General features: G+C 42.8%; 1 protein-coding gene and 1 long non-coding RNA gene across 8 annotated transcripts in view; both read right to left on the bottom strand.

Moving 5' to 3' along the window:
- LOC146425627 (uncharacterized) overlaps positions 1-12,157 on the bottom strand; it is a 449,835-nt gene that overhangs the window by 35,459 nt on the left and 402,219 nt on the right. The gene's annotated exons all lie outside the window — the stretch shown is intronic.
- The window catches only part of LOC146425634 (spindlin-Z-like), a 134,314-nt gene that overhangs the window by 16,056 nt on the left and 106,101 nt on the right, over positions 1-12,157 (bottom strand). For 6 of the 7 annotated variants that reach the window (XM_085041690.1, XM_085041686.1, XM_085041684.1 and 3 more), the window contains one exon: positions 2,794-2,842. In XM_085041690.1, the coding sequence (XP_084897816.1) occupies positions 2,794-2,819 (26 nt within the window). In that variant the 5' untranslated portion in view covers positions 2,820-2,842. Of the gene's footprint in view, positions 1-2,793; positions 2,843-5,692; positions 5,760-12,157 lie in introns of all 7 variants that reach the window. The other variant, XM_085041689.1, reaches the window with a different exon arrangement.

Genomic DNA, 12,157 nt, shown 5'->3' with positions numbered 1-12,157 from the left:
GTAGCAGGGCATCTCCCCCACCACGAGAGCTTTTCTGTTGCTTGTTAGCTGGTGAAATAACTCAGGGCATCTCTCCCCTCACATGAGCTTCACATGAGCTTTGGTGAAATAACTCAATCAGGACAGCTTGTCTTGTAGTGAGTTATTTTGGCACCATGGCAGTAAGGCTTTCAGCTGACAATAAACATCTTGCTGTGGAAGCAAGATGTGGAAAGATAAGCTGGAATTTCTGACTGACAGACACTTCACTTTACAAACTATAAAAGCTACACAAAACTCACAGAGCAGAAATCTTCTGCACATTCCTTGGAAATGTGTGGGGCTTTCTCCTCAAAGTTGGGACACCTGCTTTGTGATTACTTTCCCAGGAGTTGAGAGAAGGGAATCTGTGTACACTACTGTCATTTCAGTGGTAATTTACATTGACTCCTAATCTATACTATTTCTTTGCTAGCTTTAATATAGGTACCTTAATGCCATGTACTTTTTATGTAATCTACTACTAGTTCTTTTTGTTTTATACTGTGTAGTGAGTAACTCTGTTTAAGGTCTTTTGTCTGTTACCTCCTGTTTATTCAATAAATAACTCATTTTATTATAGATCTGATCAGCCATTCTTAGAACTTGCGGGCCAGAGCAATTTTAGGTGCGGGCCACCTAAATTTAAGCTGCTGCCAAAAATCTGAGGCTAAGGCAGGGCTTGTCTCAAGCTCCCATTCGATCCATAACAGTAAGCAATCTTCCTGTCTTTATCTTGACCCATGAACTTTCTCATTCCATTTTCTCCCCTGCCTCACTGAGGAAGGGGAGTAAACAGGTGGGTGAGAGTTTGGCTCATAGTCAAGTATAATCCATCACAAGTTAGTTTAAACTGTGATCAAAAATTCACAAGGGATAAGTACAGTGATAGTTAAGTGGCAGATGGATCCTCCACCTCAAAGTCCTTGAAGTGCCAACTATGATAAACCTGTAAGATTTTATACTTACACTGTGCACTATTTCCTTATACACCAAGGGTGGAAAGGATAAGAGCCAAGAGACTACTGACTGATCTGATGCAAATAGATTTAACTTTATATTCACAAAGATCATCACTACCCATTGACACTGACAAAACATTCAGAAGAGCTGCCCTTTTGTAGCTGACCATGGGACCCCCTTCCAAAAGGGTCAATGGTTACCATTTTAGTTAAGAAGAATTTAGAAGATTAATCCACACAGCTAATTTTATCCCTTCCTCAGTTACTGGACCATGTCCTGTTCTATCCTGTTGGCTCTTCCCTCCCCTATGAACTTATGAACCGAGTTTAGAATCTCCCCTAAGACCTTCAAGTGCCAGTAACTCGTTCCTCTTTTAATGAGGAATGTAAAAGTCATCATAACTAAATCAATGACAAAGTATGCATTATTAATTCATGGTCTGCTGTAATGGCTTGTAGTAGCATCAGCATACATTTTTAAACAGTGATTCATATCTCACTTGTTTACTATAAACATGTCTACAGTGCTACTTACTTTTAATTTAAAAAATATAAGCAATGAATAGCAAATAAAAACAACTCTATACTAGCGTCTCTCATTTTCAGAGAAGTCATTGAGCAGCACACAGTCATCTTGGTTTGGTACAAAATAAAACCTTTACCAAACAATTCTTAAACAATTAAACTAGGCTAAATCAATATAAAACTCAGTTGGGTGCTTACGTTTAATGCCTCAAAATCATGTGACTTAGGATCATGACTTAATATGCCCCATAAAAGCCTTTATGCTAAAAAATATACAACCTATTTAGGTATTTAAATAAGTGTATATAAAAACAACAATAAAGACAAATCTAGCCACCCTCAAGTACAAAAGGCAACCCACCTCTGATAGTCTTCCCATCATATACTCCTTTCTCTGAGCGGTTGAAAAAGAACAAGAGAAATTAAATTTTAACTCTACCTGTCTCTAGACAAATAAATGTTTATCTCTGCCTTGCAAGGAGATAGACAAGACTGAATAGTGAAGAGTTGGTGGAAGGAATTAAGAGTAGTTTTATATCAGGTGTTGTGCCTGGGAAATAGTTAATACTAATTCAAATGTTAATCATGGAAGATATTTCTGCCAGACAAATTGCTTTGGATTGATGCCTGTTGTATATCAGCACTATAGGACTTCATACTCAAAATATAACTAATAGCATTTTAATAAATTTCACCTTTCCCCAGCATATTTTAGCATTCGCCCACCAGAGATGCAGCCAGCTGTGATATCTAGCTGTTAGACACTAAGGTAAATTTTGTCTAAGCTACTACCTATATCTTCTCACATTTACTCATGGAAACATTTAGCTACTACTATCTCAAATTCTAGTACAGAGAATAATAAATGTGATGAATGTATAGGATAAGCAAGTAACCTTCACACAAATAGCAGCCATACTACAGTACATTGTTTATTTTTTAAAAAAGGTAAAAAAATCCTTTTCAAAAACTAGAGCTGTAATGAATCCTAGAGTACATATGCCCAATTTCTGGCTTGCAATCTCTTGTTTCTGAATTATAAGTTACAGAACTGTATTGACAGAATAATTTCTCTCAAAGTAACATTCAAAATGACATTTAGAACTGTACCAATAGTGCATTCTTTCCCATTGTTCTCCCAAAAGAATTAAAGTCTGATTCTACACACATACACCGTTTGAATACTGCTCCACATTATTTTCAAAATGACTGGAACAATACAGATACATTTCTAGAATGGTACTTCCAGTTATTGAGAACTACACTTTAGGAAATATTAGGAACTTACTTGTGGGAAGTTCTTTTCTTCATCATGCTCGCAGAGACTCCTGCATGACCTACAATATAAATGATGGAATTATTGAACAATAAAATGTGTTTATACACAATATCAAAAAGGTATCTTACAGAAAAGTTCTCTTTTCCAAGTAAAAAAGCTTAAACACATCATGATGTGATTTATCAATGAGTTTCTACAATGGAAGAAGGTTGAGGAGACAGGCAAGGACTATGTACTCACAAAGCTAAGTGATGAAATAGGGAGTTACTGATGACAACTGTTACAAAAAGCTGAACTTGACACAAAGGAGACCGAAGGTAGTCTTTGTCATGGATAAATGGCTACAACAGTTAAGGGATTCAAATGGCTGTGTATCTGCCCTTGAATTGATAATATCATCAAATACATATATTCCCGAGTTAGTGAGGCCAGAATGGGTGGGTGTATACATGGCTCAGCCAAACTCATTATAAAAACTTAGTATAGAGCCAAACCCAAGTATAAAAACTAAGTATAGCATATACAGTGTAAAAACTGTACAACTAACAGACAGAACATTGAGGAGAGGAACAGACTTGAGTCGGTTTCAACCCACATATTTCTTCCCAACAACTGGAGATGCCCAGCATTGTGATGGAGACCAAGAATGACAATCACATTTGTATTGTGATTCAACTGTATATTGCAACTGCTATACTCTGCTAAATGCAACTTGTACTTGCACTGTGATTTAAGAAAATTGCTGTATCATTCTGTTAAATCAAAGTTCCATGTAATGTCAAATAAATAAATTCATGTATTGGGTTTGTATGGCCAGGTTTTGGCAGTGGGGGGGGGACTACAGGGGTGGCTGTAGCAGTGTGTCTGCAGGTTTTAGTGGAAGCAAGCACCATAGTCAGAGATGATTGGCACTGCACATCCCCCTTCCCCTATCCCATAATGAGTTAAAAGCTGGAAAGTTCTACTTTGTTCCCTCTGGCCGAGTTTCCCCATTGGGTTTGAAGTTCTGTGCCTTCCCTCCTCGTGTCCCCATTCCCTAGCTCCCCTGCCAGTTCTGTATCCTTCGTGCTCCTATTGGTCCTCCTGTGTAAACCCCCCCCATCCTGCGGTCCCTCTTAACCCCTGGAACGGGGACCCTCGGGGCTCTCTGTGCCTCGGAATCCAGCTGCCTCCGCCCCCCCGCGTTCCGTCCCGGTCCCATCTGCCTTCTCCACCCCGCCGTTCCCACCAATAAACCCTGGATTCTGAGAACTGAGAGACTGCATCTCCTTTAATTGCCAAGGCCCCTGTAATTCTTCCTTCGGGGAGACAGCCCGAGCTCGGGTTCCGCGCGTCCCGGACCCGCTCCGCCACCGCAGCGTGGAAAGCCCCCGGCGGGGACCTCTTTTGGTGAGGTTTTCGGGGTCCTCCTGCCTTCCCAGAGCGAGAAAACCTCAGGTGGCTTCTGTGAGAAGCTGCTAGAAGCTTCCCCCATGTCCGACAGAGCCAATGGCAGCTGGCTCCAGGATGGACCCAATGCTGGCCAAGGCTGAGCCAATCAGAAATGGTAGTAACACCTCCGTGATAACATATTTAAGAAGGAAAAAAAAATGTTATTGCGCAGATGTCATTGCAGCCAGAGAAGAGAGGAGTGAGAATATGTGAGAAACAACTGCAGACACCAAGGTCAGTGCAGAAGGAGGGAGAGGAGGTGTTCCAGGTGCCAGAGCTGAGATTTCCCTGAAGCCCATAGTGCAGACCATGGTGAAGCCCATGAAGGACCCCAGGGGTGCAGATATCCACCTGCAGCCCATGGAGGAGATCCATGCCAGAGCAGGAAAATACCTGAAAGAAGGCTGTGAATCCATAGGAAACCTGTGCTGGAGCAGGGTCCTGGCAGGGACCTGCAGACCCGTAGAGAGAGGAGTCCACGCTAGAGTGGGTTTGCTGGTAGGACTTGTGATCCTGTGGGGGACCCATGCTGGAGCAGCCTGTTCCTAAAGGACTGCTACCCATGGAAGGGACCCATGATGGAGCAGTTCATGAAGAACTGCAGCCCACGGGAAGGACTACCACTGGAGAAGTTCATGGAGAACTGTCTCCCTTGGGAGGGACCACATGCTGGAGCAGGGAAAGGACTCCTCTGTCTGAGCAATGCCAGAAGCAACCTGCGATGAACTGACTATAACCTCCCTTCCCCATCTCCTTGCACTGCTGGCGGGGAGGAGGTAGAGCTCAGGAAGGAGAGAGGGATGAGGGGAAGGTGTTTTTAAGATTTATTTTACTTCTCACTTTCCTGCTCTGATATTGTTGGCAATAAATTCAATTAATATCCCCAAGTTGAGTCTGTTTTGACCATGATGGTAATCAGTGAGTGATCTCTCCTGGTCCTTAACTCATGAGCCTTTCACTATATTTTCTCTCTCATGTCCAGTTGTGGAGGAGAGTGATAGAGCAGCTTTGGTGGGTACCTGGCATCCAGCCAGGGTCAACCCACCCCACTTCAAAAAACTAAAGTTTGCATTAAAGCATTAAACCCTCTACACATGGAATATCTAAAACAACACAGAGTGTGTTGGACACATGTATGCTATCAATTAAAAAAAACCTCATATATCTGTAGAAATGTTCAGAATGTCATCTATGGATGTTTAAATTCACACCTACAGAGAAATACTTAATTGAGGTTTCTCTACAGATCCAAACAAATTCTTTAAAATTATGTGCATGTTCCAAGCATAGCTTTGGCATATGTATTCTGAAAATTAACTTTCAGAATAGTAGTGGTGTGACACAAGAGTTAAGCACTTAAAGTGAAATTAACCTTAACAGTTTTCATAAATATTTTAATATCTGAATTTTCCTATGGAGAAATAAAAGGACATATATCACGTGACAGAAGTGGCAGAATTAAAAAAAGACTACATACATTTTGTTTCCAACACTCAAGCTTGTACTGAATCCATGGAAAGATGCCTCTCCAGTTTTAACAACAGCTGGAATTTGAAGTTTTTAAAAATTAAGCCCTCCATGTAAATAGCTACAGTAAAGATGCTATTTGCAATTTTTGACTATTAAAAGACTGAGTAAATAGAACTTCCCTTGAACATGTTTATAAGCTAAAAATTAAAAGATATCTTAAAAAGTATGAATAAAAACCCAGAAGATTTTTTAGACTTGACTGCGACAACTGAACAAGCATTTTCACCCATCATTAGCCATCCCTTAGTTATATGAGGAAACAAATTTAAAAACATACTTATTAAAAAAATATCTGTTCTCACAAAGGAAAAAACACGAACACACAGATTTCATGTTTTCCATTACTGGTTGATGAGAAAAAGTAAGATTTAACTAAATCAGTTATGCTATAAAAAGCACACCCACATATTTAGCAGGATGGTTCAGCACAAAACTTGTTTTCTGTCCTCTGCTCAGAGACTCTCAATCTCACTATACAGTGCAACATATTAAGCCTTCCAAAACAAAAGCAACCCTAAAGACACACAGAAGGAAGATCTATTACAGAAGCTGCAAAAAAAAAAAAAACAAAGGAGAAGCTATGCACACTACTCAGAATGAGTGTTTACCCTGTTCAGAAACTGTTCACCTTAGGGCACCTCTTATTTTTCATAAGACTCAAGTTCTACAGCCAGATGTCTTTTTTTCTCTCAAATTCACTTACATGCAAAATTTCTTGACTTTTCATATACAATCTTCATGAATGAAATGACATGTACCAAAATAACAAATATTTACAACACTGAACTGTTTGAGAGGAAACTACCCTATTTTGCTGTCAGATAAAAATGAGCTTGACAGGTCCTGACTGATTTCAAGAACTTGCTTGTTTGTGTACCTAGGTCTAGAGGAAAACCAACTGTGGTGGTTTTGATTGGCCCAAAACATCAGTGAAGTGTTTTTAATATCTAAGAAAAATTTGGACTCCTCAGAAGCTGTTGTAGTAGGCCTGGAGAGGTGTCTGAGGAGTGGGGTGTGGCACAAAGATAGCTCCTGTGTGGCTAGCACAGGTCTTTCCCATGAGAACATTCTCCTGTGTTTTATAAACAAAGATATAGTTTGGATGTTGTTGAAACAGTGTCTCGAGATTTGGACAGTTCAGGCCTGGCCAATCAGGCCTAGGGGGAGGTTTCTGACTGACCAATCTGGGTGACCTCTGAAAAGTCTATATACATGTTGGATTCAAAATAATAAAGCACTTTTTCTATGCCACGCTGAGAATCCGGGATCTCTTCTCTGCTAGTGGCTCAACAGCGACACTCCTGTGTGTCCTGAGTGCAAGTTTTGGAAGTTTTTATATCAAGTCCAGCAGAGCCAATCTCTGATGGCTCTGAAAGTGATGGACATGCTGCCGGCCAAGTTTGAGCTAATTGGAGGTGCTGGTTACGCCTCTGTGAAAACATATTTAAGAAAAATTCAAAACAAAGCAAGCACGCACTTCTTTCACTTTGTAGTTGGAGGAGGAGGAGGTAGAAGTGAAAATATGTAAGGGAGAACAGCATGGAGATTGCCAAGGTCAGTGAAGAAGAGGGGAGAAAGAGGTGCTCCAGTGCTTCCGGCACTGGAGCTGAAACTTTCTGCTAGCTGTGGTGGAAGCTATGGGGGGAGCAAGAAGTTTCTCCTGCAGCCCATGGAGTCCATAAAGATGCAAAAATCCACCCACAGCTCACTCCAGAGGAGCAGGTAGATGCCTAGAAAAGACTGTGAACTAGTGGGAGTCTCATCTAAAAGTTAAAACTGCAAAAGACCTTGACTGGGAGAGAAAGGCCTTGCTCCTGGCATGGAAGCAGCCTGGCCTCAGCTCAGGAGAGTCTGCACAGCACCTTATAAACAAAAGAACTCATGTTGCAGCAGAATTCGGGCGGGATGTTGCTCATAAGATTGGACCCACGCCAAAGAAGTTCCCAGAGGACTGTCTCTCGTGGGAAGGACCCCTGGCTAAGTAGAGAACCTCTTTTCCTGATTGGACTGACCAGAGGACCCCTCAACCTGCCCCTGTCTGTGTTGCTGGTTTGGAAAGAAGGAAGGGGGGGGGGGTGAGTGCAGAGACTGCTTCTTAAGAAGGTGGGGGTGAAAGCAGAAAACTGTCTGGAGAGAGAGAGAAACAAGTAGAAATAAAAAGTATTTGTAGTAAAAGAATTGTGGTGATGAGTAAATTTGAGAATCTGCTCTGTGAACTGAAAAGAGACCCCACACCCTGCCCCCCCCCGGCTTGTTGACTGTAAAAGAAGAAAGGGGGTGAATACTATAGGTTCTTAAGAGGGAGGGGGAAGTGAACAAAAACTGTATGAAAAGTTTATTTTTGCCTGCATTTATCCTCCAACTCTGTTAAGTAATTAAACACTTTTTGCAACTTTAAGCTTAGAGCCTGGTTGCCCTCTTTTCGTGCGTCCTCCTGGCAATGTCCGGTCTCAAAATCCATGACACCAACCAAGCAAACTGAGTACTGCTCAGTTTCTTGTGTTGGTAGCTTAAGGTAGTGCCCAGTTTAATAAAGTTACAGCATTTAGATGAAGAATATGAATATAGCCTACTTACAAGAAGAGATGGTAACAAGGTACATGAAAAACTGAGCACAAGAAAGACATGGACCTGTTAGAGTGAGTCCAGAGAAGGGCCACAAAACCAATGTCCAAATGTCTCTTAAACACTGACAGGCTTGGGGCATCGACTGCCTCTCTAGGAAGCCTGTTCCAGAGTTTGACCACCCTCTTGGTAAAGAAATGCTTCCTAATATCCAGTCTAAATCTCCCCTAAAGCAGCTTTGAACCATGCCCACATGTCCTGTCACTGGATAAGAGAGAGAGGAGCTCAGCACCTCCCTTTCCACTTCCCCTACTCAGGAAGCTATAGAGAGCAATGAAGTCACAGTTCAGCCTTTTTTCTTCCAAGCTACATAAGGCCAAAGTCCTTTGCCATTCCTCATAGGACATTCCTTCCAGTCCTGTCCAACAACATTGTTGCCCTCCTCTGGGGGCAATTCAAGGACCTTCACATCCTTCTTACACTGTGGGGCCCAGAACTGCACACAGCACATAAGGTGGGGCCACACCAACACTAAATACAGAGGGATAATCACCTCTTTTGACAGTCTGGTTCTACTGTGCTTGATGCACTCCAGAACACAGTTTGCCCTCTTGGATGCCAGGCCTTACTTCTCAATCATACTGAGCCTGCTGCCGACCAGCACTGTGTTGGTTTTGCTTGGTCCAGTTTTTATGGGGGGGGGAGGGGCGCACAAAGAAGGAAGAAGGCTCTTCTGTGTTCTGTGTGAAGGTTCTGGAAATTTTCACCATGTTCAGCAGAGCCAATCTCTGATGACTCTGAAGATGATGGACATGTCGCTGGCCAAGCCTGGGCCAATTAGAGATGTTGGTTATGCATCTGTGATAACATATTTAAGAAGAAATCAAAACAATGTGAGCATGCACTTCTTTTTAGCCAGAGGAGGAAGAGATGAGAACATGTGAGGGAAAACAATATCGAGACACCAAGGTCAGTGGAGAAGGTGGGGGAGGATGTGCTCCAGTTGCCAGAGCCAACAATCCTCTGCCGGCTGTGGTGAAGACCATGGTGGAGCAGGTTGTACCCCTGCAGCCCATGGGGTCCATGGAGAATGCAGAGATCCACTCTCAGCCCATGGGGAAGTGCCCATGCCAGAGCGGGTAGGATGCCTGGAGGAAGCTGTGATCCAGTGGGAGTCCCAGTGGAGAGAGAGGCCTTGCTCCCAAGATGGAACAACCTGGCCTCAGAGGTCTGCACTCCATGGACAAGGGGCCCACATCACAGCAGTTTTGGGAGGACTGTCTGTCTGTGGGAGGAGACTCACATTGAAGTAGATTCAGGCGGACTGCTGCTCGTGAGATTTGGACCCAGACTGGAGGAGTTTGCAGGGAACTGTCTCCCATGGGAGGGACCCCACGGCAATGTAGAGGAAAGGACTTCTCTCCCTGAGCAGCGGAAGATCTCAGTGATGGACTGACCAAACCCCCATACCCTGTCCCTTTGTGCTGCTGGTGGGAAGGAGGGAAGTGGGTGAGCCGAGAAACGGTGTCTTAAGAACTTATTTTTACTTCTCATTATCTTCCTTTAACTCTGTTAGGTTAGGTTAGCAATAAATCACTTTGCAACCTTAAGTTTCAGCCTGTTTTTCCCTCAGTGCATCTTCACCCGGTTCCTTATCTCAACTCATGAGTCATTTGTGTGTGTGTATGTTAACTATTTTTTTCCCCTCTCCTCTGCCCAGCTGTGGCCAGGGAGAGTGGAGAAAGCAGAGAGAGAGTAAGTACCTGGCATTTGGCCAGGGTCAAACCATGACAAGCACCTCCAGATCCCTTTCTGCAGGGATGCTCTCCAGCCACTCCTCTCCCAATTTATACTTGTGCCTGGTGTTACTCTGTCCTAGGTGCAAAATACATCAATTTGACTTGTTAAATTTCATCCCATTAATCACAGCCCAATGCTCCAATCTAAACATTAATAATAAGACAAATAATTAGATGTGCACCACGCAAGCACCATATATTGGTAGTAAATGCATGACAAACCACCACCACCACAAAGAAATAGTTACTAACCAAAAAGAACCTACATTACTTTCAAATCTTATTTATGAAATATTGTCTGATCCATGTGAAGATAGAATGTTTGCATGTGAAGCAATCTTTGAATGGCTGCAAGCACTATTCCTTCAAGTGGCAAAGCTCATTAGAACAAATTCACAATAAAAATGCATTTCTGTTTTTGTTTTTCCTATGGGAATAGGAATACTAAAGTTCTGATCCTTTAGGATATCTTTCATTCTGTATATTTTACTTTTTCCCCTGGGGATTAAAGGGAGAAATAGACTCTCACAGCATAAGGTAGACATAAACCTTACACTAAGGCACCAAATCAGCTGTGCAGAAGACTTAAAATTCCGAACAGCTTGTACAGTTTTTTACAAAGATATTTATTTGTAAATACATTATGTTGTATGTATTGCTATGTCTTAATGACTTAAGACATTTGAGAGCAAATAAAAATGTTTTAATACATTACTGTTTAACATATATGATAAAATCATAACATAATTTGGGTTGGAAGGGACCTTTAAGATCATCTAGTTCCAACCCCCCTGCCATGGGCAGAGACACCTTCACATCCAACCTGGCCTTGAACACTTCCAGGGATAGGGCATCCACAACTTCTCTGGGCAACCTGCTCTGGTGTCTCACCACCCTCACAGTAAAAAATTTCTTCCTAATATCCAATCTAAACCTACCTTCTTTCAGTTTAAAGCCATTCCCCCTTGTCCTATCACTCCATGCCCTTGTAAAATGTCCCTCTCTGGCTTGCTTGTAGGCCCCTTTTAGGTACTGGAATGCTGCTATAAGGTCTCCCTGAAGTTCTCTTCTCTTCTCTTCTCTTCTCTTCTCTTCTCTTCTCTTCTCTTCTCTTTTTTCTCCCTCTTCTCTTCTTTTTTTTCATTGAACAACCCCAACTCTCTCAGCCTGTTGTCCTAGGAGAGGTGTTCCATCCCTCTGATCACATTTGTGGCCCTCCTCTGGACTTGCTGTAGCAGATCCATGTCCTTCTTATGTTCAGGGTCCAAGATCTGAAAGTAGTACTCCAGGTAGGCTCTCACCAGAATGGAGTAGAGGGGGAGAATCACCTCCCTCAACTTACTGGCCTTCTTTTGATGCAGCCCAGGATACAATTGGCTTTCTGGGCTGCAAGCACACATTGCTGGCTCATGTCAAGCTCCTTATCCATTAACACCTCCATGTCCTTCTTCTCAGGGCTGCTCTCAACCCATTCTTCATCTAGCAAGTATTTGTGCTTGGGATTGCTCCGACCCAGGTGCAGGACCTTGCACTTGGCCTTGTTGAACTTCATGAGGTTTGCACAGACCCACCTCTCAAACCTATCAAGGTCCCTCTGGATGGCATCCCTTCTCTCCAGCGTGTCAACTACACCACACAGCTTGATGTTGTAGGCAAACTTGCTGAGGGCGCACTCGATCCCACTGTCCATGTCACTGAAAAAGATGGTAAACAATGCTGGTCCCAATACCGACCCCTGAAGAACACCACTCGTCATTAGTCTCCACTTGGACATTGAGCTGTTGACCACAACTCTGAGAGTGACCATCCAGCCAATTCCTTATTCACTGACCGGTCCACACATCAAATCTATGTCTCTCCAGTTTAGAGACCAGGATGTCAAATGCTTTTCACAAGTCCAGGTAGGTGATGTCAGTCGCTCTTCCCTCATCCACCACCTCTGTAACCCTGTCATAGAAGGCCACCAAATGCACCAGGCACGATTAGCTGATGATGCTGATAGTCCCCTTTAGCAGAGAATGCCAAACAAGCAAAGCAGAAACTTTGCT

The sequence above is a fragment of the Lichenostomus cassidix genome, chromosome W (assembly GCF_008360975.1).
Source record: "Lichenostomus cassidix isolate B80296 chromosome W, HeHo_3.0, whole genome shotgun sequence".
In the NCBI taxonomy this organism is placed as follows: Eukaryota; Metazoa; Chordata; class Aves; order Passeriformes; family Meliphagidae; genus Lichenostomus; species Lichenostomus cassidix.
This window is presented reverse-complemented; position numbering and strand designations above follow the sequence as displayed.